Source organism: Balaenoptera physalus (assembly GCF_965194825.1).
Source record: "Balaenoptera physalus genome assembly, chromosome: 15".
In the NCBI taxonomy this organism is placed as follows: domain Eukaryota; kingdom Metazoa; phylum Chordata; class Mammalia; order Artiodactyla; family Balaenopteridae; genus Balaenoptera; species Balaenoptera physalus.
This window is the reverse complement of record NC_138894.1, coordinates 71,071,881-71,099,004: the sequence shown is the minus strand read 5'-3', so window position 1 is coordinate 71,099,004 and position 27,124 is coordinate 71,071,881. Positions and strand designations below refer to the sequence as shown.

The window sequence follows — 27,124 nt, the reverse complement described above, 5'->3', positions numbered from 1 at the left end:
AGACTGGGATCCCATTCATGACTCATTGGTACACACGAGATACTGCTGGCATTTCTATATGTATTTACTGAACTCTCCTGGTCTCTTTGGGGGCATGTATGTGTCTTTGTATCCCCTTAGGTACATATCTTACGTGCTTGATAAATATTTCTTTAAAAAATAGATTGTAACTGACAATAAAAATATAATAGGTTGGGCTGTATGTCTAGAGACAACTAGGTCTATCCTTCCAAAATAATGAATATTAGAGTAGGTAGCTGATTACAGAATCTTCATTTTAAAAATTTTGGGGACTAAGGCACAGTTGGTAGAAATGGAATTTAAACTAGTTCTCATTTCATTACTCAAATTTCCGGCGTATGCTGCCTTTCCCCCTTTTTTTCTCTCTCTCTCCCTTTCTCTTTTTTCTTTCTTCCTTCCTTCCCTCCCTTCTTTATTTCCTTCCTTTCTCTCTCCTTATCGCTCTCTCTCTTGCAAAATGTGTATATATAGGTGAGATATACGTGAGTTATGAATTTGAGAGAGATGACATATATAGGAATCATTTTATCCCATAAATTGAAGGCACTTTTTGGTTACTTGCCAGGAAAATAATAAAAGTAGCTAACACTTATGAGAATATACTATGTGCCAGTGAATAAGCACTTTAATTGTATTAACCCATTTAATTCTCATAACAACCCTCCAACAGAGATACTGCTATTATCCTACCGTATAGAGAAAGATCCAGAGACAGAGTAAGGTTAAGTAACTTGCCCAAGAGCACAAAGCTAGAAAGCACAAGAGTCGAATTAGATCCCAATTGTCTGGCTCTAGAATCCAGGCTCTTAACCATTAAGCTATACTCAGAAATCATTAAATTAGTAAAATGTGTGAAGCCTACACAGACCCCACAGGAAAAGGCTACATTGGATTATGTCACATAGACCATCACAGAGGCCTTTTTTATTAATTTTTATGGGAGTATGGTTGCTTTGCAATGTTGGTTAATTTCTTGCTGTACAGCACAGTGAATCAGTCATACATATACATATATCCACTCTTTTTAAGATTTTGTTCCCGTTTTGGTCACCACAAAACATTGAGTAGAGTTCCCTGTGCTATACAGTAGGTTCTCATTAGTTATCCATTTTATACAGAGTAGTGTATATATATCAGTCCCAATCTCCCAATTCATCCCACCAGAGGCTTTTAGTTCTGATCTTTAGAACATGGTAGTCTCTCTCCCTCTCTCTCCATGTTTGTTGAGTGAGTAAATAAACACATAGGTACTTTAAGTCCAGTTTTAAGACCTCACCATTCTGTTGGCATTCCTGCTTTTCCACACCTATCTGCTTTTTTCAGTGTCATTTTCCTTGCAGCATTTTCTTTTCAGTGTTCTTTTCTCTGCTCAGTGCAACCTCACTCATGCTTCAAGGCACAGCTCAATTCTGTGAGTCAGAACTTGTTTTTACTTCTCTCATGATTCTTTCATAATGCCCTGTGTCATAATTTCTGTTCATGTGTGTCCCCTCTTTAGACCCTAAGGTCTCTGAGATCACCATCTGTACCTGATATATACTTGTACCTCTGCCATGGTGTTAATCACACTGTCTGACACAGAAATAAGTATTTATTAAATAGATCAGAAAATGACTGGAAGAAGTATTTGGTGTATTTTTATTCTCTCTAACATAAATCTGTGCTACCACAAATCTGGAGGCATGTCTTGAAATTCCATTATGGGCATGTTAATATAAAAGAAGTAAATTCATTCAATAATCAAAAGAAAAAGTTTGAGACAAGAATAAGGTTAGAGATGAAAATTGGAGAAGAAACAAATTTGAAGTTTGAAGGCCATGTTGGAAGAATAAGAAGGCAGAGAAAGATAACCATATAAAGATAACAGACATACTTTGGTGTTGGGGGATAGAAAGACAAGAGACAGGGTCTAGTTCTTAAGAAACTACTGGGGAGACAGAACCATTCAGTAACATAAATCATACAAAACCTAAAGGAAGTCAATACATTGAGTGCAAAGGTCTGCCTGGAAGAATTGGGAGGGAGGAGGAGAATTCAAGTAGGCATTTGAGAAGTGAGTATATGATTGCCATGCAGACATACTGGGGGGAGGAGAGACATTCTAAAAAAAAGAAATAATATGTGCAAAGCATGATGTCTTAGTTCAGGCTGTTATAACAACAGTATCATAGACTGGGTGGCTTAAATAACAAACCACCTTCATGAGTTAATTACCTCCCAAAGACCCCATCTCCAAATAACATCACATTGGGGATTAGGGTTTCAACATATGAATTTGGGGGGGACTCAAACATTCAGTCCCTATCACACGGGCACTATAAAAAAGAAGTTCATTTTACAGCAAAAGGTAAAGCGAGGGTGAAGAAAGAAGAGTGAGGGTATGGGTGGACAGAGTGAGGGTCATTCGTGAAAGGCTTTGTATGCCAAGCAAAGACTTTAGATTGAGTCGATAGGGGATGGTGGAAGAATTTTGGATAGGGGAGTTATGTGATCAGTCTGATAATTTGGAAAGATTGATTTGGCACCAATAGAGAGGAGAGATAAACAGGAGGTAAGAATCAATCTAGAAGCCTGACAACTAAGCATTGCAGTGGACCAGGGGAAAGGTAATGACAGCTTAAACCCAGGAGTGGCAGTGGAGAGGAAAAGAAGTGGAAGTATGTGAGAAACTGTCCAGGGACAGATAATCAGACTTGGACATGGAGGGATGATCAAAGAAGGCGCCAGAAAATCTAGGGTGAGCCCCAAGTTTCTGGCATGGAATATTGGGAGAAAGGTTGAGCCATAAATCAAGGAAGGAAATATAGGAGATGTAGTAGTTTAGGAAAGTGAAGAGGGAATATTTTTTAATTAATTAAAAATTAATTGGTATAATTCACATACCATTAGAATCTACATTTTTAAAATGTATAGTTCAGTGATTTTGAGTATATTCACAAGGTTGTACAACTACCACAGCCCAATTCCAGAACATTTTCATCACCCCCAAAAAGAAACCCTGAACTCTTTGCAGTCACTCCCTATTCCTCCTTTCCAGTCCCTGGCAACTGCTAGTTTACTTTCTGTCTCTACCTATTGGATTTACCTATTCTGGACATTTCATATAAATGGAATTTACAGTGTATGGCCTTTTGTGTCTGACTTTCTTAGCATAACTTTTAGAAGGTTTATCCTTATTAAAACATGTGTCAGTACTTCATTTCTTTCTATGGCTAAATAATATTCCATTGTATAGATACGCTTCATTTTGTTTTTCCATTGATCAGTTCATGGACATTTGGGTTGTTTCTACTTTTGGGCTATTATGAATATCAATGCTATGAATATTTGCATACAAGTTTTTTGTGGACATAAGTTTTCAATTCTCTTGGGTATATACCTAGGAGTGAATTTGCTTGACCATATAGTAACTCTACGTTTAAGATTTGAGGAACTGCCAAACTGTTTCCCAAAGTGGCTGCCTCATTTTACATTTCCACTAGCAATGCATGATGGTAAGATATGAAAACTTACCCAAAAGTTAAGTAAAACTCATCCAAAGTCACGCATTAGTAAAGAGCAGAGCTCAAACATGCCTCTGTCCAGAGCCCACTCTGTCCTCTACAGCACACCACACAGCTGGAGTCCAGCACAGAGGTGGTGGTTGGATCTGTGGTTGTGGATGAGTTTACATGGAGAGTCTGAGGCAAAAGGAAAAGGCGTAGAGACCTGCGAGCCCTCAGCAGTAGGAGGAAGGTCTGCATATCAGACTGGAAACATGTGACCTGAGACACAGGAGGAAAATCAGGGAAGAGAAGATGCCAGGAAAACCATCCAAGGGGAGAATTTTAGGGAGGGTGTGGTCAAGAGGTAACACATGGCTGCTGAGGCTTAACCTAACTTCTGACAAAATGCAGTGACCTCTACCAGAGTCTTTTTGGAGAGGTGTGCAGGTGCGGAGTGGAGGGAGAATTGATTTTGGTGGTCCGGAGAGGGGATGAAATAAGCCAATTCTATTTGGCTGTGAAGAATGGGAAGACAGGAGAGATGGCCAGTGGAGAGCTTGTGTTCTTTGTTTTTGCTTGAGGCCAGGAAAGACACCTCCTGTTTACTTAAACTGCTAACAATTTAGTTCCAGTTCATCAGTTCCTCCCTTGTTTGACAACTGTGCCAACAAAATCCTTATTCCCATTTCTTTGCCCCCTCTAACTCTTTAACAGTGACTTTGTGAAAAGCTACTTTCCTCTCCCTCTATCTTTTTTTCTCCTCCTTTGCCTCTCTAGATCTAAAAATACCCATTAGTTTCATGTTTCTAGGAGTTACACAATTTCTGAAGGGTAATTTGGCATATAGGGAACCAGTGCTGTCAACCTCTGAACTTCTTGGGAATTCCAAAAGTTCTTTTTAGTATTTTTGACAGGTCCCCACCGACCTCCTTGTCCTCCGTGTGTAAATCTACTAGTAATCCATTTATAATATTGTTCTAATGGGGAAATATATTCTAAATTCTGAATAATGACTTTTCAAATATAGTTTGGGACATTTCGTAATTTTAGGGCTTCCTTTTTTTTGTTGTGTTAAATGCCCTTAAAACCTTTTCAAATGAAGTTTTTTTTTCCGTTCTTATGTGGAAGGCAGAGTAATGTTATTTCTCTCGTGTTAGGGCTGATGAGAGTGAACCTTAGAGAAAGTAAGGTGAAATTAGTTAATGTCCTAGATGGGAGGAAGAGAGATATCACCATCTCTTGAGATTTGTTTTTCTTTTAGAGAAAGGAAGAAACATTTGCTGTAGGAGAAATATCTGAAATAAAAGAGAATGACAGAGTCGTTAAGTGGCGCCTTCTAATTATGGGCTTCAAGCTGTGTAAATTTAATTGAGAATACAGACATAATTTAAAAAGCATTTTGGGGGGGTTACTATATTTTACTTTTAATTGGTTCCAATAAAAAGTGTAGCTCCAAATCCTTCAGAAGTAATTTCAAACTAAGAATTTACTGTACCATAAAAGAATGCTATAAACATACTAGTTTCTGAACAAGAGCAAAATGTTTTCACTTAGATGATAACACTGTACGGTTTCACTGGATAAGGAGAAATTAATATTACATCTTCAAGTAGGTCTGTATCTATGTATACAGAAATTAGCATCAAAATGGCATAAGAAATCTAGTTTTTAAAGCCTATCAGTGTCAGTAGTAAAATTGGATAAAATAAATAATAATGATGGTGATAATAAAGCATTGTACAGTCCCTAACTTTTTGTGGTGCATTCATTTACTTATGCTTTTTTTTTAAGCCAAAAACAGTTCAGAACTCAACGCATACCTACCCAATCCCAATCATGTTACTCTCACCAGCTCTTATTCTAATATTGTCTTATGTGTGTTCTTATTCTTTTTTTACATGATGATAAGTTTTGATAGCAGGTTCATAATATCTATCCTATGCCCAATTCTAAAATCATGCTCAGATATTTCTAGCCACTTTGCTGTCTGACACCAGTGAATTTAGCTGGTATTTTCTGTTTTAGTTTTGTGACCCATAAAACTTAACCCTCTCAGGTGTCTCCTCTTTGAGGAAGTCTTCCTAGATCTGTTTGGTTGAATTTGGTCCAATTCCTATGCTCCTACAACATCTTGGGCATGTGTCTGTGACACTGGACTTAACAGGCTCATTATTTTATAATAACCAGTTTATAATGTGTTTCCCACACAGGGATTTGGGTCCTTGTGAATAGCTCTTTACATCTTCAGCTCATAACACAGTGCTGAACATTTAATAGGTATTCAATAATCATTGGCCTTTTAGCTCAATCAAACAAATGCCTTTCTCTGAGAGCATGGAGATGATACTTTTTGAAAACAATCTTTCATTATGTTAGTGCTTCTTGCTGCATTCCTGTGTAGCAACTTAGAACTCAGGTTTTAAAATCTTTTCTCGGTATCTTCAGAGACAGGCAGCTTCCACTCCCAGCTCCAAGTGGTGGTAGGTGAGAGAGAGATTTTGTCCTCCAGGCTGTGTCTTCTGTTCACATTCTCTTGCTTCTTAGAGGTTTTCTGTGTAGTGTCTTCATTCCCTTGGAGCCTCCTTTGTGTAGATTCTGTCCCCTGAGATTGTCATCTGGTCCCAGCGGGAGGATCCCGAGTTTTACTTAACCCATGCCAGGTACTGAGAATGCCCTCCTGCTCATGGTGGGCACATAGGCATGAGGATGTTAGTGCTGATACTAAGTACTAAATGGAAGTCAATAACTAGCTCAGAGCTCATCTCAGAAAGCCTCCTTGAATTTTTTTTTTGGTAACAATTAAATAGCAAAGTTTAGCTGCATTTTATTTATCGCTGGATTTCTGGGGTGGGGCCTAGCCTTCCAAAGTTCATTGGGTACAGTGCTCAGCACGGTGACTAGATAGCAGCACTCAGTAAGATGACTTCCTCCTTCTCCTTCTCCTTCATCATCATCATCATCATCCTCATCATCATCATCATCATCATCATCATCGTCATCATCATCATCATCATCGTCATCATCGTCAAACTCACTCTGAAGTAAACGAATAATCAAATGATAAGGGAATGTGACTTTATTTCAAGGCGTTTGGAACCAGGTCCTCCAAAGTATTAGTGCCACAAACAGGATTGTTATGAATATAATACTGGCATCTTCAGGAGAAGAAAATATTGATCTTAAAAAAACAAACAAACCTATTTTCCCAAAGTTTAAAATGTTAACTTCTGAGCTAAGCATTTCCTAGTTATGGGCCTTATTTGGGGGATAGTATTTACAATTTGAACACTGGCGTTGCCATAGTAGCCATAACCCTTCCGTGTGGTTGAATGTGTCCATCTGGAAGCCATCTGATTGCAAATGCCTAATATGTGTATGTGTCGGTTCTCTTCCATGTCCAGCTACAGCCAAATGCTAGGGAAACACCTCCTTGGCTGGACTTTAGAATTCCATTGTATTTATTATTAGAGCTTCTTCAAGACTTTAATTTCTCATTCAACTCATGTCAGGCGTCTGTAAATGTGTTAGTTTGGTTGCCAATACTAAATACTGTTAACCAAGAAAAAAATAAATAAAATGCAGTTTAACCTTGTTACCAAAAAACGCAATGAGGCCTTATGAGATGAGCTCTGAGCTGGTTATTGACTTCTGTTCAGTGTCTGGTACCAGTTAGTCCCTGAATTGTCAAGCTTGCTGTAATAATGATGGTTATTCATTTGCAGACAATAGGGCCAGTGATAGAATGCTTAGAAGCTAAGCAAAGGGAATAGTAAACATTTGTTCTAGACAATGCCTAGAAATTGATCTAATAGGCAGCCCTAACAACAGCTAACATTTGTCTGGGTAGTGGAAAAAAATATAAATTTTTGGAGTCAGATGGGCCTAGCTTTGCAACTTAACTGGTAATATGATATGGACAAATAATTTAACCTCTCTAGGTCTCAATTTCCTCCTGTATGAAATGGTGAGGGGCTTCCCTGGTGGCGCAGTGGTTGGGAATCTGCCTGCCAATGCAGGGGACACGGGTTCGAGCCCTGGTTTGGGAAGATCCCACATGCCGCGGAGCGACTAGGCCCGTGAGCCACAATTGCTGAGCCTGCGCGTCTGGAGCCTGTGCTCCACAACAAGAGAGGCCGCGACAGTGAGAGGCCCGCGCACCGCGATGAAGAGTGGCCCCTGCTTGCCGCAACTAAAGAAAGCCCTCGCACAGAAACGAAGACCCAACACAGCCATAAATAAATAAAGAAAGAAAGAAAGAAAGAAAGAAAGAAATGGTGAGGCTAGCACTTAGCTTTCAGGGTGTTATAAGATTTAAACATAATATAGGTAATTTTCCCAACATCATGTCTATCACATTATATGCCACCGACAAGTAATATTTGTAGAAATTATTGTTTTCTAAAATCCAAGACAATGTTGATTATTAATGCTCCATTAATTTAGTAAAAGCTTTTTGTAGGAAAAAATAAATAAACAACAAGAACTAACAATTTAAAACCCAGAAAAACCTCATTGTTACATTAATTACACCCATCTAAGGCAAGAATGAAAAAATTACTTTAAGATTTGAGAAATTCAGTGTTACCCATGGCTATTCCCTCCTGTCAGCCTTAAATAAACTTCAGGGATATTGCTCCGCTATCCATAAATGTGGGATACTTTCTTCTATGGGTCACCATTATGGCCCATTTAGAATGTTTTAACTTTGCTGTAAGCACTGGGCTCATTTTCTAAGTTCATACTGTCCCAGTTGCTTTGTGATAGAATCAACCTTGATAGTGTTGGCAATGAGATTATGACAGAACACGCTAGGAAAAGTAACTGATTGGAGGAAATAAAGTAGAAAGATAAATTCAAAGAACTGAGAGGTGAAGTTGAAAGAAATGAGAAAGAAGATTAAAACAAGACCAATGTAGAAGTATCCAAAGAATGCATGAAGAGTGAACAACAGTAATGTATCTTGTGATTTATGACCTTTTAAAAAGTAACAGATAATTAGGGCATTGGAGACTGTGCATGGTGAGGCAGAGATACAGAAATATTGGCTGGGAGGGTAGAGAACATGGGAATAGTGGCTGAGGTTGAAGTTGCCAGAATGAAATATTCTGGAGCAAGTCAAAGGATGGGAGGTAAATTATTTCTTTATTATAATTTCCCTTCCAATAGTATCTTCTTCTTCCCCATATCAAGCAAAGCTAAGTGAGACTGGAGCAGGGACTCCTGCCCTCATTTGGAAATCACCTAGAAAATGCCAACCATGCTTCAGCTCTGAGGTTCATACTTACAGAAACTTATACGACTAGACTCTAACAACAGAAACTCAGAATTGCCTGGTCCATACAGAAGAAACTTGCCATGTGACTTGTTCCAGAAAAGTTACCTTAAATAATTTCAGAAACATGACCCAAGTGAGTGATGTCACCCTAGGAACAAGAAACACTAAACTTCCTCTCAAAACAAACTCCAGAAGAAGAGAAACATCAGCCTTCTACTATGGATGGAAATAACCCCAGTACTTCTGGTTTCTTTCTTCTGCTCTTCACAACATCTTTTGTTTATTTTCTCCTCTGGATAAATCTCAGATCTGTTTCCATCAGACCTTCCAGTGGATGACCTTGTCTCCTTCTTTTTAGAGTAAATAGAAGTCACCAGACAGGAACTTCCTTGACTTCCTGCTATCAAAAGGATGAATATACCTGTATCTATACCCATTTTTTTCCTCTTTCATGCTGTTACATTGAAAGAGGTGACCCTCTGCTTTATCCAAGGTAAATCCCTCCACCTGTGCATGGTCTATCACTCCTGTCCTCCCAGAGACCTTGTTATATAAATTCTCTTTCTCCTGGCCCTTAACTTTCCCTTTCCACTGATTCTTAACACTTAAACATGATCATGTAACAGATATCCAGAAGCTAACTCAACATTCCCCTTAAGAGGTCTCAGACATCTCTAACTAAACACATCCAAAAGTGAATTCATCCTTTGCTGCCCCCTCCATGAACTTAACTACCCCTACCCCCATCCCTCAGTTTCTCAATCTCAGGGAAATGGCTCCATAACCCAACCAAATGTCTAGCTGGAAATCTGGAAATTATCCCTGATTCCTCCTTTCTTCTGATTCCCCATAGCCAATAGATCAACAAATCTCATTGGACCTATCTTCAAAATATATTCTGTGACCAACCACTTCTCTCCATCTCCATTTCCACACATTGGTTTCTCTTGCATGGATGGTTATAATTGACCACCAACTGATTTCCCCATATCAGTGTAGGTCTTTACTAATCTCTCCTCCATACTGCAGATGGAAAGATCTTTAAAAAATCAAGTATGATCATGCCGTTCTCCTACTCACCTTTAAAACAATGGTTTCTCATTGCCCTTCAGATAAAGTCCATACTCCTTAATATAGCTTACAATACTGTTCATGAGCTATTCCTACTGACCTTTTGGTCTCATCTCTTGTCTCATTCAATACTTCAGTCATTCTAAATGTCTTTTAACTTTTCTTAATTACCATCTTCCCACCCACACTTGGCCTAGCTAAAACTCCTCTGGCTCCTAGAATGTATTAGTGCCCTGCACCTTCATAGGATACTTTATGGTAATTACTTGTTTTATTCTTTGCTGGAGTATAAGAGCAAGAATTGTGTTTGTCCTGCTCACCAATTTATCCTTCTCTTTGCTTGTCTGCAACTTCCTCTACCAGTCACTCTAGCAGCTTGCTTGGTATCTGGTGTCTAATAGATCCTCAGTAAGTATTTGCCAAATAAATTAACTGTCTTTCATAGTTTTGTCATTTCTCTTACTGAACTCAAAAATCTTGATTCTCCTGTGGAGTCTCAGAGAATATAATGACAGCACTTTTAAAATCTCATGTCTGTGGTAAGAAAGGAAGATTAAGCTTGAGTGTTGCCAGAATAACAAATGCTATGACACCCTAGTTGTTAATCCTTATAGCGTAAAGGTTTGTAATAATTACCACTCATTTTAACAAAGGATTTAGGCATCTGGAGAAACCCCATGTCTCTATATGAAGGTCATATGAGTGTAAGAACATACACATGGTTATTTATCTCTAAAGACAATATCTGCCATTAGGAGGGAAGAGTCTTCAAGAGTTTTTGTTTGATTTTTCTTACAATAGAGATAGTGCTATAGACAAGACTATCTTTGGAAGTTCTAATATGGCCAATATAATTTCAAAACTATTTCTTGAATAGATATAATGTTTCACCTTATAAATTTTGCAATCCTAGAGCCAGGAGCAAACTTCGCTGTTATTTCGGTGTGTTTCCTAGACACTGTCTGGGAATTTAGTCTACAACATCTCTGACAGTCATTACCTTACTTTGGCTTGAGCACTTTCGGGAATGGGATTCCATTGCTGATGAGGCCACCTGCCCCACTACTAGATGCCCTAGTGTCACAGTATTTTTTCGCCTATTTCCTTCTCCCTTCTCTAAACTAACATCTCTCTTTCTGTCACTTCTAAATGTTGATCTTCTACTTCACCTTAAGTCAACTTAAAAGCCTTTAAATACTGGAAGGGAAGAGGAAGTGTGGACAAAGGGAGACACCTTCCCGAGCACCCAGTGTTTTGCAGGATTGACAGGGGGTACATTTATGTTACCTCACTAACTTCTTAAACAATCTAGTAAAGTAAGTAGCGTTAACGGCGTTTTACTCAAAGTAGTAAAACTCTCCCCATTTGTCTATCTAATGTTGAAATCCAATTTTTAAAAACTTCTAAATGTTCTGAGTCAAGAGCCTGGGATGCTAATTAAGATCTGTTCGTGTATAGTTGCATGGAATTGGCTCCTTTTCACTATTTCTAACATTGAAAGCATAGTTCTTATTGTCCTAGGCAACCTCACAATTTTTTTGAGTCTTCACCAGTCACGTTAATGGTCTTTTTGCTGCATGAAGACATCATGGCCTTTGGAAATCACACCCAACAGAACTCTATTGCCCTTTTGAAGTGAGACCTGCTCTCTTAGAAATAATTCAAGCCCTGGGGAAATTTTGGCTTATTGCGTCCTTTTCAGATTTGTGAGAAAATGTTTATGCTGAGGAGCAATAATTTTCAGTGCAGCCAGAGCGTACCTATCAACACAAAAGCAACTCCTAAACCATCAAGAGACTAAACAACCTGGACTAAAATAACATTGACATTCTTGTTGAGACAGTCAGGAGTGATTTAGAGTCAGAGTTTGATGATCACCACAACAAATTGTTTTAGAGATTTACTAACATTCCAAAGTCAGTGTTTGGAAATTCTTAATGAGTAATCCACACATAGAAGTATATTTGGACTAAAATAGTATTTTACACTGTGTGTATAAATTTTGGTTTGGTCACACATCGTTTTTAATAGGCTGAATGTTTTCAAAACAATTTGATCTTAAAAATATCATGGCACCAAATCACTGCTTCAAATGTATTCTCTTTTTAACTAATTTTGTGGGTGACGTTTAGACAAAAACCACTTATAATTGAAGGGTTTTGGAAATGCTTTAACACAATGTGGATTATTCAGTGTTTCTATTATTTAACTCTGGGGATTTCTTTCTGTTCTTTTATCAGGTTCTCCAAAGCACTTATTATTCAAGTTGGGTAAACCAGTTCAGCAGACTGAGTCCCCAGTGCATTTTCCAATGATGATAACTGCCCTTAAAATTCTTTCAGACCTGGATATCTACCTGTGTGAGACCAGTAAGTAAGTATTTCTTTAAACTATTTTAGATTATGTAAGAAACTCACCAAAATATTTATGCCAGAAAAACTAAAAGAAACATGCCATGGTATTAACAAGAGTCCTTTTGATGATGAAATTATGGGTAGATTTTTTTTCTTTCCTTTTTCACTACTGTCGTATTTTAAATGATGAATGTATATTGCCTTTGCAATAAAGAAGCTTTACTTCTGAAAAAGCAGTTGTAGATACAATAATATCCACACATATGAAATGAGATCTCAGGTACATATGCAGCTGACAAAATGCTAAGCAGAGACACAGACACATCTACTGATTGCAGAAACAGATTGTAACTGGAGAGGCCCACCTGGCTCTCAGGTACTGGCTTCTTTGCAGATCACAAATATAACTCCAAACATGGTGACAGGTCTTTGGTGCCAGGTTATTTCTAACCTCTTGTGGAAAGTCAATATCTTCCCCAAACAAATTAGCTGAATAATTTTGGTTTTGACCTGAGAATTAGTTTAGTTAATCTAGGTTGTTTGGTTCTAAGTAATACATTTACTATTCAGTAACAAGAATTAACAAGATAAAAAAAATGCCTGTTTATACAGGAAGGTAATCAAACCTGTCAATTGTCCATTGTTGACTTTTCTTGGGATTGACAGAATTTACGTTAAGGAAATCAGAGAAATGCTGCCCCAAAATGTCCTGGAAGAGGTACCAAGTTCTTATTATGAATAGAGTATAGGCAGATCCTATCACATCTAGAAGGTTAGCAGAAAGTCTAGAAAACTTCTGTCCCAGTGATGTTTACTAAAAGCTAGTTTAAAGAAGTAAAACAAACTAAAAAACAATCCTTTAAAATTTTATAGTATCCACTCATACAAATATATACATATTCAAAGACAAACTTTTTACCATTTTTATTTTATTCTTTCTTTATCCATCCATCCACTCATTCATGAGTTTAGCAAATTCTTTTTTGGGTATCTTCTATATGAGAGGCAAAAATCTTAGCAGTTGGGCAGTATACCAGAGAACTAACACAAAAATTCCTACATTCATGGAGCTTACGTTTATAGTGCTAGAAAGATTAAAAAGTAAATAAACAAGTAAAATATAGAGTATGTCAGATGGGGATACGTGTTATGAGGAAAAATAAATCCAGTAAGAGAGGTAGGGCATGCCAGTTGGGAGGTGGGCTTGGAGGGAGAGTTGTTTTAAATTATGGTGGTCGGGAAAGGCCTTCCCGATAAGGTGACTTGGTTAAGAGATGTAAGAGTTGGTTCTAGACAGCTTTAATATTCCCCTTCCAGAAGTGGGACAGCATTGACCCAGTGTTTCCATTATTTTTATGACACATGGAATAATCCTTCTTTTGATGCTCTAAGAGTAGTACCTTTAGCACAAGAGTATGTTTCCACCTGATTTATACAGCTGGTGAACAGACTCATTCAGATGTCAGTCTTCAGTGGTACCACTAAACTAATACAGCCACACATATGGACCTTAGTTTTTTTTTCTATTCATTCACGTGTTTGCCTTCTGAAGTTGACTATGGGCCCATTGAAGGCAGGGATGAGACAATGATGTGTTCATCTTGGCAGCCTCAATGCCTTGCCTAGTGCCTAGCAATTGTCAGGTGCTCCATGACTACCAGTTGAACAAATAAACTTTGAGAATAAAATCGACATTGGCTTTAAACAGTTCAAGAGTGAATTCCCAATGGCCACGTTTACCTCCTAAACTATCCAAAGTGGGTAACTGTCTTACATCATGATGACCTCTCAATTTCTCTAAGCCTTATATGGAGCTGGCATCAAGGACTTGCTCTGTAAAATAAAATGATGGTATGTTTCCAACAGGGATACTTTCGGTATAAGCATCTCTTAGAGGTTTCTAATCCCACTTTACCCATGACAGTGCTATAAAATGGGACAGCTGTCATGCCCACATTTTTCTACTACCTCTGTGACAGATAATCTGGTTTATATCCTTTTTCTGAGATGGTGTGGAGTGCTATTTTTCACACTAGATTAGGGGGCAAAATTATGACAGCCTTATGATATCCCCACTTGGGAGAGCAATAAAAGGGAAAAAGGGAAACCAAAAACTTTATTTTATAATGGAGTCCTGATTCAAGGCCATAATAATTGTATGGTTTTGGACCAGTTGCTAAATCTGTGTGAATCCCATGACCTTGTCTGTAAACTGGAAATAATAATCTACCTTACAGTATCGTTACGAAGATCAACTTGTATAATATATGCAAAGCATTTGGTGTAGTGCCTGGTACATAATGTGGATGTTCAATAGATTATTGTTAATATTTTACTACTATTAATAATACTGTTACTATTAGAGAAGTTATGCAAATAAGATTTTTTTTACCAGTTGTTGAACGTTTACATGATCCCTGAGGATAACACTCATCAATATATTTGCTCTTTAAAGTTATCTCCCTCTATATACTTGTAATAATATTAAACCAAGTAACGTCTATAACAATGTACTCTTGAATGTCTTTATCACTTAAGAATATGAAGTGTAACATGTTGTATCAAAAAAATTTTTCAACTGCTAAATGGGATATTATTTAATAGGGAACGTTTCCGTGGTTTCAGAGCATCATACACGCTAAGGAACAGATTAGCAGGCATTTCGCCATCATGGTGGTTCACACAATCTCTGTCACTTTGATGCTTTTCTTGCAGAAATATAGTCAGTGGAAGTCATTATCTTTTCAGGTAGGAAAGTCATGCTTTAACAGATAGCAGAACTCTAGTCTGATATTTTTTTCTTCTTGTTTCTTTAGAGTCTTGAGACTCTAGATCAGAGACCACCACTAGGCACAAGCATCACCTGCTTGCATGATTATGGAGATGGTCTACATGATGTTGAAAATGCCCCTAGTTTTTTGACAACGGCTAAATAACCATGGGGTCAAGTGGACTTGGGAAAGCGGCAACGTTAGATGAACTGCTGAGCACTTGCATTGAGATGTTTGGTATGAGCCTTTTCTCCCTTCTGTACATCTTGCTACTCTTACTTCCCCCTGTTCAGATGTAGGTGTTGCTATGGAACAGAATTCAATCTCCATACCTGGGTATTCAAGGCCTTTTTGATTGACCCCAATCTGTCTCCCCAGTATCACTGCCCTCTGCATTTCCTTCCCTTTACTGCCCACAGCTGATTCCCCAGCCATACTGTTCACTTAATGTTTCTGGAACATTCCCTGCATCTTTCTACCTCCATGCCTTTATCATATTACTTCATTGAAATTCTACTTCAGGGCTCATTTCAGATGTCACCCTAGATGTTCATAATATCATTCCTAATCTCCCCTGTCAGGAATGCTGATTGCTTCCTCCACTCTCCCACAGCCCTTTATGACTTTCTTATGGTACGTGGTATATGCTGCTGTGATCATTTTTGGTATTTTGGCTTAGACAAGAGTGAGTTGCCCAAGCTCCTGAATTCTGTCTTTGTGTATATGTCTTATATCTCCTACTAGGTTGTAGACTTTACAGCTATATGCCTTTTATGGTGTTCATCTACCTCAGCATTTTGGATTATTCCTTGCACAAACAGAGTCACAAAGGAGTTGTTTGTTGAACTGATTGTTATAGGAAGAGTTAAACCAGACAGAGAAGGGTTGCCAGATAAAATACAGGATGCTCAGTTAAATTTGAATTGCAGATGAGCCACATTTTTAGTATAAGTATGTCCTAAATAGTGCATGGGACATACGTATACTAAAAAATTATTTGTGGTTTACTTAATTCAAATTTAACTGTGTCGTGTATTTAAATTTGTGAAATTTGGCAACCTTACATCAGAGGAAGGGTGAGACCTACCCACTTAATTTGCAAGGAAATACCAGCAGAAGTAGGAGGAAAATGATAATTGGGTCTACAAGAAAATTTTGACACTGATGTTTCTCTACTGATATTAGAAATAGAGAAAAGTAGTATGTACTGTTGTCTCCTCACCTCTCATTTTATTTTTTAACAGATGACAATGGAGAGCTGAATAATAGTTATTTGCCAAGAATAGTTCTACTTATGCACCGATGGTATTTATCTTCCACTGAGTTGGCAGAAAAACTTCTCTGCATATATCTTTTCAACTACTGTGTAATTTTTACAATCATAAATCAAGTTCTGTATTTAGATAGAGTGTCTAACCACAGCCAGTAAATTAAGATGAATAAACAGTCTTCAGTCAGTTATCCAGCTCTTTTGTGAATATATATAGATGTCTAGACAAAACATCTGGATGAATGACCAAATAGTTAACTATCCATCTGGATGTTTTGGCTCTGCTTGGAAATAATCACTAGATATAAAATGAAACAGGAGTTGTAGACTGAATGTTTCTAACTTGTCTTAAATATTTCTGCTGTTAGTGTAATGAAAGAATATTTAACACTGATTCAAGAGCTAATTTACTCCTTTTAGGAACGCAGAATGGTGGACATAGAGGATACAGTTTAGACATATGGAAATGCCAGCCAAAATAATATGATCTGGCTCAGGCATAAACACCACCTAAATTTTCACATCTTCCCTTGCTGGCAAGACACAAGGAATATTCTAGCAGGTTTATTACAATTTGTTAATTGATATTAATCTTAAATTTTCTTCTGATATAAAAGCAAAAAAAACCATCCATAGTTAGAAACCCCATTCTATAATAAGGGCTTTTAGCAGTCCACCACTTTTTTACACGGTACAGTCCTAAAAGGTAGTTAAAAGCCAAATGGCTGAAAATGGCTACAAAACAGTCACACATTTATACGGAGGTTTTATTCCCTGAGATCTAATGTTTATTATATAACCACTAATGTTGGTTCCTACAGTCTTTGCCTGCTGCAAGCCCAGGGGTCCTGCAGATGAGTGAGAAGCCTTGCAGAACAAGGGGAGCCTCAGAGGGAGAGGGTCCATTGAGTACTATTAGGGCCAGCGTGGCTTCCATCTGCTTACTTCAAGCTTCCTCCACTTTCTACTTCTTTCTTCCAACATGCCCCCAACCTTGGGTCAGAAGGGGATGTTAGAGAAGATAAGGGGACATTCACCCTGAACAGAGGTCCCTGGAAGTGAGCAAGATACGAGTACCCAGTGGTCCAAGGATTCCACAGGTCCCACTATTGAAGGGCAGTACATAGAGAAGGATGGAGGGAACTGACTCAGTCTGGTCCATCCCTCCTCAGGATCCAAACACTGTCCAAAAATGTGCCCACAAACAACACTCTCACCATTAGTATGTCTGCTGCTATATGAAGCACAAATAGAAAGGTATTTAGGCACAGTAAAGTTTAATAGCTGAAAGTACAGATTGTATGAAAGTTGAAACTGCCTATGAATTAACATTTCTTTAGATTTTCCTCCCTTTGGATTCCTTGCTCACTGCATATCCATGGTGCCTGGCATATAGCAGGAGCTCAATATATGTTAGTTAAAAAGAGTATGACTAAATAGACTTGAAACTAAATCACAACACAACATGTGTATTAATATACCCAAAAATGACATTTTCAAATACTAAAGAAGTTAGAGTACTTATATAAAGCATTAATCCTATATATAAAATCTTTTTGGCTAAAATGGTGCTTTTATGTACTATTGATTTTAAATCATCTATAGTTGGTAGTATATTTGTAATTACAGTTGACAATCATCACTTGGTAAGTGCTCAGGAAGGTAAAACTAACTTTATAAATGGCTTCTCTTCCAGACCAAAAAAATACATCCCAGAGCAATAATACATTGTGTCAATTATTTAGCGCCGATGTCATCAGAGCACACTTTTCTCTCCATTTGAACGTTCACATAACCCTAATATTCCTAGTATGGCCCTCTTATTAGGAATTCATCTAAATTGATCAAACAGCTGCAGGTCTGTGCAAAGGAAACAACGTGCAAGGATTTTTCTTTAACTAGTGTACGTATCGAAATGCCAGTGGAGAAAGCTGTGATGAATTTCGATTAAAGATCTGTTACTTCATGAGGTAAATATTAACGAATTTAATTGTCTTGTAGTTTCTAGTTCTGCAATTGTTGACAGTTTCCTTTTCACCATACAACAGACCTAGTCTGACAATAGAATCGACTCAAGTCCCCCTTTTATTGATTGTATTAAAACTGGCCCTTCTCTGTTCCTGGGAGTAGAATTCATCTTTCTTTTGGACTGTAAATCAAGCAGTGGTCAATGTGATTAGGGAATGAAAGCAGCTCTTAGAAAGAGTACGTTCATTATTTTCTACTCCCTCACCATACACATTCCCACCTACTTGCCATGAATTGGGATAAGGGTTTCTTCTCAGCAGTGGTTCTGAAGAGAGAGAAAGAAAGGCTCAGGGTGGGAGTGGTGGATTTGAGTCCTTGATTAAAGTAGGGAAGAGGGAGACTCAATGTGATGGATGAGGGATGGGAGATTGCTAATTTGGCGTGTGGTCTTGATGCATTGTTAAATGTAATCTGTAAAATGATACCATGGTTTCCATAGAGGTCTAGCTTGAAATCTTCCAGTTGTCAAAAATACTTGATGCCTTTCAGGTACTGGATTCTGAAGTTTCCCGCAGAGTTTAATTTGGACCTTGGTTTGATCCGTATGACTGAGGAATTCCGGGAAGTAGTTAGTCAACTAGGATATGAGAAACACGTCAGCCTCATCGACATATCCAGCATGTAAGAGTGGCACAAGCTTCTTTTAAACATGATGAGTCCACTGTTTGAGGGAGGGAATAGTGATGACCCCACTTGACCTCCATCCATACTATTTCAGAATCAAGGTGTGCTTCTCTAAGGAAAGCTTTGATGCAGTGAGCACAGTCCCATCGGACATAGTTTCTCTCTCCAAGCTTCAATTTCTGTATTTGTAAAGTGGGGGTTGTCCTTTCTCATGAGGTATTATGAGCATCCAATGAATACCTGAGATAATATGTGAAAGCATTTGGCACATAATAGATGCTCGGTGCTTGGTTACTGAATCTAGTCTCCTATACCCTTGCCACTCATAGTGTGGTCTGTGGATCAACAGCATTGGCATCACCTGGGAGCTCAACAGAAATGCAGAATCTCATGCCCCACCCTAAACCTGCTGAACTGGAAACTGCATTTTAATAAGATCCCCAGCTGATTCATATGCTCATTCAAGTTTGAGATGCTCTGAGGTCAGCCTGAGGCTGTACAAATGTTGACCATAGTTGTGCCATGAACGGGTTAGCTCAGTGATTAGGAACTTGGTGCTAATTAGGCTAGCATTTTATATTGACTAGCTAACTTTGTAGACAAAACTATTTTAGGCCTGTGAGTATGGTTATCCATATTGCAAATATGTGCTCTTGTGTCCTAGGCATTCATACTCTAGTCTCTTTTCTTAGAATACTTCTTCAAGAGTGATCAATGGTGAGTGATCCAGGAGTTATTAGGGATGTTGTTAAAAATAAGTATTATTCATCCTGACTCCTCTACTTACTAGCTGTGTGATCTTGGGTAAAATTTTAATCTCTCTGTGCCTATATTTTCTCATCTATAAAATGGGAGTAATAGTAGTATTACCTGGTAGAGTTGTTGTGAAGATTTAATGAGTTAATACTTGTGATTATAGTGGTGCCTGGGACATCTAAGAGTTTGATAAATGTTTATACTAAAAAATACAAATTATTCAGATTATTCATTCCTAGTAAGTCAGAATCTCTGGTAGTGAGGTCTAGGTCTCTGTCTTTATAACAAGCTTTTCAAATAATCCATATGTTGCTGAAGTGAGAGAACCAGCTTTTGATGGTTTCCATCACCACCTATATATTGATAACTCCAAAATTTATATACCTAGCCCTAACCTCTCCCTCATGATCCAAACCTTACTGGTCACAGGAAAGACCAAGTAAGGGATTCTGGATGAATCAGTGCAAACCCACCCTGTATGGAAAAACAACTCGAAGTTTGTATTCTATTGGCAATGGGTCAGTGGTTTTCTCTTCAAATACGAAGGACTGGGCGTGTATTTTGCACAAGCCCCTGGAAGCAGGCCAAGAGTTACACAGTCAGTAGGTTAATAACTTCCATTGAGTGAAATGAGCTTTCAGCACATTGACCAGACTCACTCTTCTTTTATAGTCCTTCCTATGACTGGATGAGAAGAGTCACACAGAGGAAAAAAGTATCCAAGAAGGGAAAAGCCTGTCTGCTCTTTGACCATCTGGAGCCCATTGAATTGGCTGAGCACCTCACTTTTCTGGAGCATAAATCTTTTAGAAGGATCTCAGTAAGAAACTGGACATTTATTCTTCCAAGGATAACAACCACCATGCCAACTTTACCAAGAGCTGCATTTTCATACTCTGAAGGGTTGGCAGCCTCTGTCACTGTGCTCCACTGGAAAAGTGCCCTTAACTCACAGGAACAATCCCTTTTAACCAAAGATAAATATTATCCTGTCTTTACTTTATGGCTCAGGAGCTATATTTCTGTTGCTATTTTCAATGTCTCCTTTCATAGGATTAAAGCATGATTTTCTAAATATTCAGTGGAGATTTAACCATTCAAAGTTTATTTAGCTCCGTTGACTTCTCCCAAGTGAACATGTTTAGCTGGGCCCTTCACTTTGGGAGAAGAAATATTTATTTAGGTTGGGATATGTATAAATGCCTGATTATGGATATAGGTTGAAAATAGGAATTGTAAGCTTTGAGGAGAATCTCAACATCAGGTTGTTTCTTTCTCAGGGATGGATATCCTGGATTAAATTTTTCTTTCCTACTCTGTCTTGATAGAGTTCCTCCTCTGCATCCCTTTTCTTCCTCCTGACTGTGATCTCTTCCTAGCCACCTACTCACTATCCATTTGTTATGATATTTCCACAATGGTTTACAAACAGCCTTTGTCTTTGTCTAACCAAGCTCTGGGGAAGTCACTCCTTCTTTTCCAAGATGGCTAAGAATGTATTACGCTATTGCTTGCAAAGAAGAACATGAGGTTAGAAGTATGGATTTCTGAAAGACTGATTCTTTTCACTAAGTAACCCTACTTGGAGAGGACCTTTTGATTCCCCACAGGCAGGCCATGAGAGGGAATCCCCTGCTCTGTTTATATGGTAGGAGGCTCATGTGTATCTAATGACACCCATGCTGACTTCCTGAAAATGTGTCAGTTTTGCCAAAGAGCAGGCTTACTCAATTTCTATTTTTTCTCTTTTCTTCTTGAAAACACATTGCAAACTTATTCTGACTTGAAATTATGATATTTATATTCATTTCCTCTTCTTTAATGTATGCCGTTGTATCTCGAACTTGCCTGACCATTGGAATCACCAGTAGTGGGTGAAAAATGGAGATTGTTAGGTTATTCCTCTGGAACAGTGATTCTTTAGGTCTGACATGTTCCCCAAAACCAGTATTTTAGCAAATGCCCCAGGTGGATCTTATGATCCAGCAAATTTTGGACTCACTGGAATATGACTTTGAGGCTTGTCCCTTCCTCCTCCCATCAACACTGTGGTGTGTAATAAGTGTGCGTCTGGGTGTGGAAGAGTGAAATGCAGCAAAATAACGTGTTAAAGATACAGATATATTCAAACTTGTAAGATGCTGTTAAAAATGTGAAATGAAAGAAATCGTTATGCTGTTGTGAAACATTATCTCACCTCTTCCATGCAACATTCTAATTTATAATTTTTTCAAAGATTCCATTATAATTCAGAGTCTCTGAATCTTCCTTTGCTAGTTCACTGATTACCAAAGTTATGTCATCCATGGCTGCCTGGAGAATAACCCAACCTTGGAGAGATCTATTGCTTTATTTAATGGAATCTCTAAGTGGGTCCAGTTGATGGTTCTTAGCAAACCAACCCCTCAGCAAAGGGCAGAAGTCATCACAAAGTTTATCAATGTTGCCAAGGTATGTATGTCTGTTAATTAGACTGGGATTCTCAAAGGATTCTAGATATTCATTCACTCTATTGAGAAAAGTCATTGAAAAAATTGGGGGTTCACAATATAAAAGCCAATTAAACTACCCATAAATGTCTAATGAGCAAATATACTTCTCTCATGCAAGAAGATTGCTTTTAATTGGCCATATTTGGAAGCATTTAATGTAGCTATTTTTCTGTGTAATGATTGATATATTTTTCTAGTGGATTTCATTTGTTCTTAATTTTGAATTGATACTATTTGCCCTACATCCTTGTTGTTAAATTGTACGACTTCATCTGTACCTCAAAAAGGTCAGAATAATTCAAAAATTGTTACAAAGTATTGAAGTTAACCTTTTTTATTGCAGAAGCTCCTTCAGCTCAAAAATTTTAACACCCTGATGGCAGTGGTAGGAGGCCTTAGTCATAGTTCCATTTCCCGGCTCAAAGAGACCCATTCTCATCTTTCTTCAGAAGTTACAAAGGTACAGTGGATCAGATCATAACCCAAGTAAAAAATTCGTTTGTAGATTGTTTGGGGGTAGGATGATCCTAACAAATGTCACTCAGAAGGGGAAAGTTTTCTTCTTAGACAATAGGAGGTTACAGCCATACCACCTGGAAAAACAGATTAGAGGTGGCAGCAAGTGTCCTAATAGGAATGCTTTGAACACCATTAACATATTGTAGTTGTAAATATTCAAAAAATATGTGTTTGGTGCTTACTATGTGATAGGCATTGTGAAATACATGGGGGTTACAAGGCAAAGATGACAGAAATCATTCCTACCATCCCGTCCTCAAATGAAGTCATTGAACACCTGCACTCTTCATAGCACTGTGTTCAACACGGTGCAAGACACAAAGGAAAGGGGGACAGAAAGAAATCTTTTGTATAGAAAGCCCTCAGATTTATAGCTCAGTTTTTCAGGGATAAAAAAAAAAATTTTAAGCAATGATTGTTTCCCAAACTGAACTTTTTCTGCCATATTTATTTCCAGACCACAATAATATTTTTCCTTATTGAGCAAAAAAGAACATTTCATCCTTATGAAAAGATTTCCTTGTAAGCGTGTACTTTGCTATATCAGTAAGGACACTTTCAGCTGTAAGTTAAAAAAAAAAATCTTGGAATTGCTTAAACAATAAGGAAATGGATCGTCTCACATACCTGAAAGTCCAGAGGCAGGGCCAAGTCCAGGCATGGTGTGATCAGAGCTCTGGCTCAGTTGCTCTGTAGTCCTCTGAGTATGAGGTTTTTGTTTTAGTTTTTGTTTTTGATCGGATTGGTTGCCCTCCTGACTGGGCTGTCTGCAGCAACGGGAAAATTATGCTTTCTCGTTTATGAAAGTTGGAGATAGGGAAAACCTCTCTTCAGCTCTGCACCCATGGAATAAAAGACCTTCTTTTTTAGACAGATTGGACCATCTCAAATCACATGCCCACCCCTGGGCCAATAACAGTATCCAGAGGAATACAGTGTACTGATTGGCTTAACTCTGTGTTCCTGAACCAATCGCAAACCAGAGGAATGGAATTATGAAGATGGTAGATCAGAACCCGTCCTTGGATCTGGGCACGGAAACAGCTTCATCCGAGTCACATGGGAAAGAGTAGACTGATCAAAAGTAGACACATGGGTCTATTAGGAAGGTATGGCTGCCGTTAGGCAACCAACAATAGCTTGTGCATATAAACAGGAGAATATAAGCCACAGAAGCACTGCTGAGTGACCTCAAACATTGCACCCTTTCCAAGTATAATGGGGCTCATTATGTGTTTCATTTTCCTTTAGATTAGTACTGAATTTCCAGTAAAGAGCAAAACATATTTTAAATGTTGTAAAGAATAAGAATTCAGTGGAGGCTCATAGACGCTTGGAACCACCAGTATGTCTTCAAAAATTATTTATTTGAACTCCTCTTTCTTACAGAAAAGAAAACTGAGGTCCCTAAAAGTGAAGCGACTTGCTTAAGGTCACCCTCCTAGTTAGTGGCAGAGTCCAAAACCACAGCTATCTCACACATCAGTATGACTGTTCCTACCCCATACTGGCCCCTTCAAGTTATATCTTGAATGCAACTTTCTTGGAACAACTAGGAAATTTTAATATACTACATACTTCAATACAATACATGCTTGTATTTGTGGATTGTAATATTTCCATGAATTACAAAATACTTATATATACATGATGCTATTTAACATCTCAACACCCCTAGTAGGTAGGCAGAGGTGTGGGCTATTTCTCTTTTGCCGCAGAATGGAACAGGCTGTCCAACTCATAGCCAAGCCTAGTACGTTTTTCTAACTTTCTTCTCCCTGGTTAATATTTCCCTGCATCAACTTTGGTGCAATTGATACTTCTTTCAGTAGGCAAGGAATTTCCTAGCCACACACTGTTGGGCCTGAGGGTGGGCAGAAGGGAAGGCTGTTTGAAAATACTACTTTTCCATCTGTTCCCAGAACTGGAATGAAATGACGGAGCTGGTCTCCTCCAACGGCAATTACTGTAATTACCGCAAGGCCTTTGCTGACTGTGATGGCTTCAAAATCCCAATCCTTGGCGTCCACTTGAAAGACTTGATAGCAGTCCATGTCATTTTCCCAGACTGGATGGAGGAGAACAAAGTGAACATTGTGAAAATGCACCAGCTCTCCGTTACCTTGAGTGAACTGGTCTCCCTACAGAATGCCTCTCACCACTTGGAACCCAACCTGGATTTGATCAACTTGCTCACGGTGAGTCCAACGGACTGGAGTTTGTGCTAATAACTCTCCTGCACCTCACTTCCCAGGGTATGCAGGAAGATCCAGGCCAGCAATTCACAATGGGGGTGGGGGAGGGGTTGAATTCAGGGTCAGTAGATGGGAAGAAATCTCGAAGGATGAAGGGAGGGAAACTCACACCTGTAACCCGAGCAACTTGAGACACCAATCTCCGAGCAAAGAAAGTTCCCTTTGCTTTGAGGGTCCCAGTCTCTGCCGCCACGGCTCTGGTTTCTGCAGTTCTTAGAGAGGCCCTCCAGCCCCGTCCTCAGCGCCTCATGATCATGCATCACACTCATCTAATTCATCACCTCCTTCTATATGCCCTCAACTCATCGGCTTCTCTTGATCCTCACCGCACTGCTGTAGTTGAAGCCTGGAGTAATGCGGGGACCTCCTCTGAGATCTCCCTCCCCGTAACCCCCACCAACCTCCCCAAACCACCAGATGCAGGTCCCAGTCTGCCATTGGAGCCCTTCACGACTTGTTTTCTGACTATCAGTCTCTCCTCGTTTGTCATCACCCGATCCCGCATCACACCTGCCTTTGAGGAATGTGGGACTTATACCTTCCACCACAAATTGCTGCCTTCTACTTTCTGGCTTTGCATTTTCTCGGAAAATTCCTTCCTTACCCACCCCCCAGCCCCACCATGACTAGCTTAAATTCAAAAGCCTCTATCTTTCTGGAGCATTCTCTGTTTCCTTCCAAAGCAGTAAGGCATCTGTCACATGTGTTGCCCTTGTACTTTGTACTTTCTTATCTATAGGAGGTATCACTTGACATTAGATTTTTTTTCTGTTTACCTGCCTTATACATCGCACGTCCCCAGCACCTCTCATAACATTGCATAACATCTTAACAGAAAAACCTGAAAGAACTTTTTGGCCCACCCAATACCTGGCATATTTAGGAGCTCAGCAGATGAACTGGGTGCTGTATTTAGGAGTGGGTTGGAAGAAATTCACCTACTGCTCATACTTTTTGGCTTTGGCGGCACACACCATTAGCTGGTCTCTAGGTCCTAGCACTTTTAGACACACAGGTGTGTAGTAGAGAACATTACCCATTGGCTGCTTCTTTGTCAGGGGGAAAGAGGCATAAGCAAATTCTCTCACCCTTGCTTAAACAAGTGGAGGAGCAACTTCCTTGTTTGGGTTTATGACACTGTAGCATCTGAAACTTGGCTGCAACACCAAATTGACTTCTTTCCTCCAGTGGCCATGGGGAATGAAAACAAGAACCCCTCTGGGGCTCCGAAGGGCTAAATCCTCTAGGACTGCTGCATTGGGATAAGAGTGCAGTTCCTAGACCTTCTCACAAACTGTTCCTAGAACACAGAATTGTTTACCAAAGAAGAGAACCCCTAGGTGTAGGCAATAATGGCAGCCGCGTTCTTAGTATAAAGCAGAAGTGGCCAACACACAGAAACACAAATCTCTTGGGGCTGAGTTTGTGTAACAAATAGTAAACACACAGACATTCTCTATTAGGGTGGGGGAACCTCACAATAATCCAGGCAGCTGCCTTTATTAACCATTTGCCATGTAAATCTGTTTCCATGAATAAGTGACCAGAGCTGTAAGCCCCAATCAGACTGTAACCCCACAGCCACAGGTGATGTCTGCAGACCAGTCTCCGGGGGTAGCCTAGGCTCCAAGTGTCTGTGCTCAGGCTCCCTCCACGAGCTGGGGGAGAACTTCACGAGCAGCTGCCTATGCTGGGCAATTCCTCATCCGGATAAAAGATAATGATGGAGTAGGGAAAAGAAATTTGAATTGTAAATGCAGCAGGCAACATCAGGACAGATATTTGAGAAATACTAAAGGATTTTGAATGAAATTGTGGGGCTGCAGGTGGAAAATCTGAACTCCAGAAGTAAAAGCTAAGAAATAATTCCTTTTTGCTGGAAAGGAAAGAAAAAAGAATGACTCAATCTCTCAGTCTCTCTGTGTATCTCTCTCTCTCTGTCTCTCTCTCTCTCTCAGGAATTGAAGGAAAATTTAGAAGCCACCAAGCACCATATTTAGTCACAGCAGTGTTGTATAGTATAGTGTAATATAGTGGCAAGAATCTCAGACGGGAGACATAGCTTTTGGCCCTGCCTCTGCAGTTACTTAGCTTTGTCTCCTTGCTAACTAGTCTTGACTTTGGATTTTTCCTAAAGGGTTTTGTGCTCATTTGTAAGATCTCATCCAGCTCTAAACTTCTGTGGTGCTAGATGTAAGGAATG

The 27,124-nt window shown here is 39.0% G+C and overlaps 1 protein-coding gene across 7 annotated transcripts in view; it reads left to right on the top strand.

The window, feature by feature from the left end:
- RASGRP3 (RAS guanyl releasing protein 3) overlaps positions 1-27,124 on the top strand; it is an 82,905-nt gene that overhangs the window by 19,901 nt on the left and 35,880 nt on the right. For 6 of the 7 annotated variants that reach the window (XR_014254109.1, XM_082426983.1, XM_082426980.1 and 3 more), the window contains exons 1-6: positions 18,140-18,217; positions 18,765-18,896; positions 20,328-20,475; positions 21,933-22,106; positions 22,491-22,607; positions 24,589-24,864. Coding sequence is in view for 6 of the 7 variants with exons in the window: in XM_082426983.1 (XP_082283109.1) it covers positions 18,213-18,217; positions 18,765-18,896; positions 20,328-20,475; positions 21,933-22,106; positions 22,491-22,607; positions 24,589-24,864 (852 nt within the window). In the remaining variant the exon portion in view is untranslated. Of the gene's footprint in view, positions 1-12,092; positions 12,226-15,022; positions 15,215-16,221; positions 16,320-18,139; positions 18,218-18,764; positions 18,897-20,327; positions 20,476-21,932; positions 22,107-22,490; positions 22,608-24,588; positions 24,865-27,124 lie in introns of those variants that run through there. The other variant, XM_082426985.1, reaches the window with a different exon arrangement.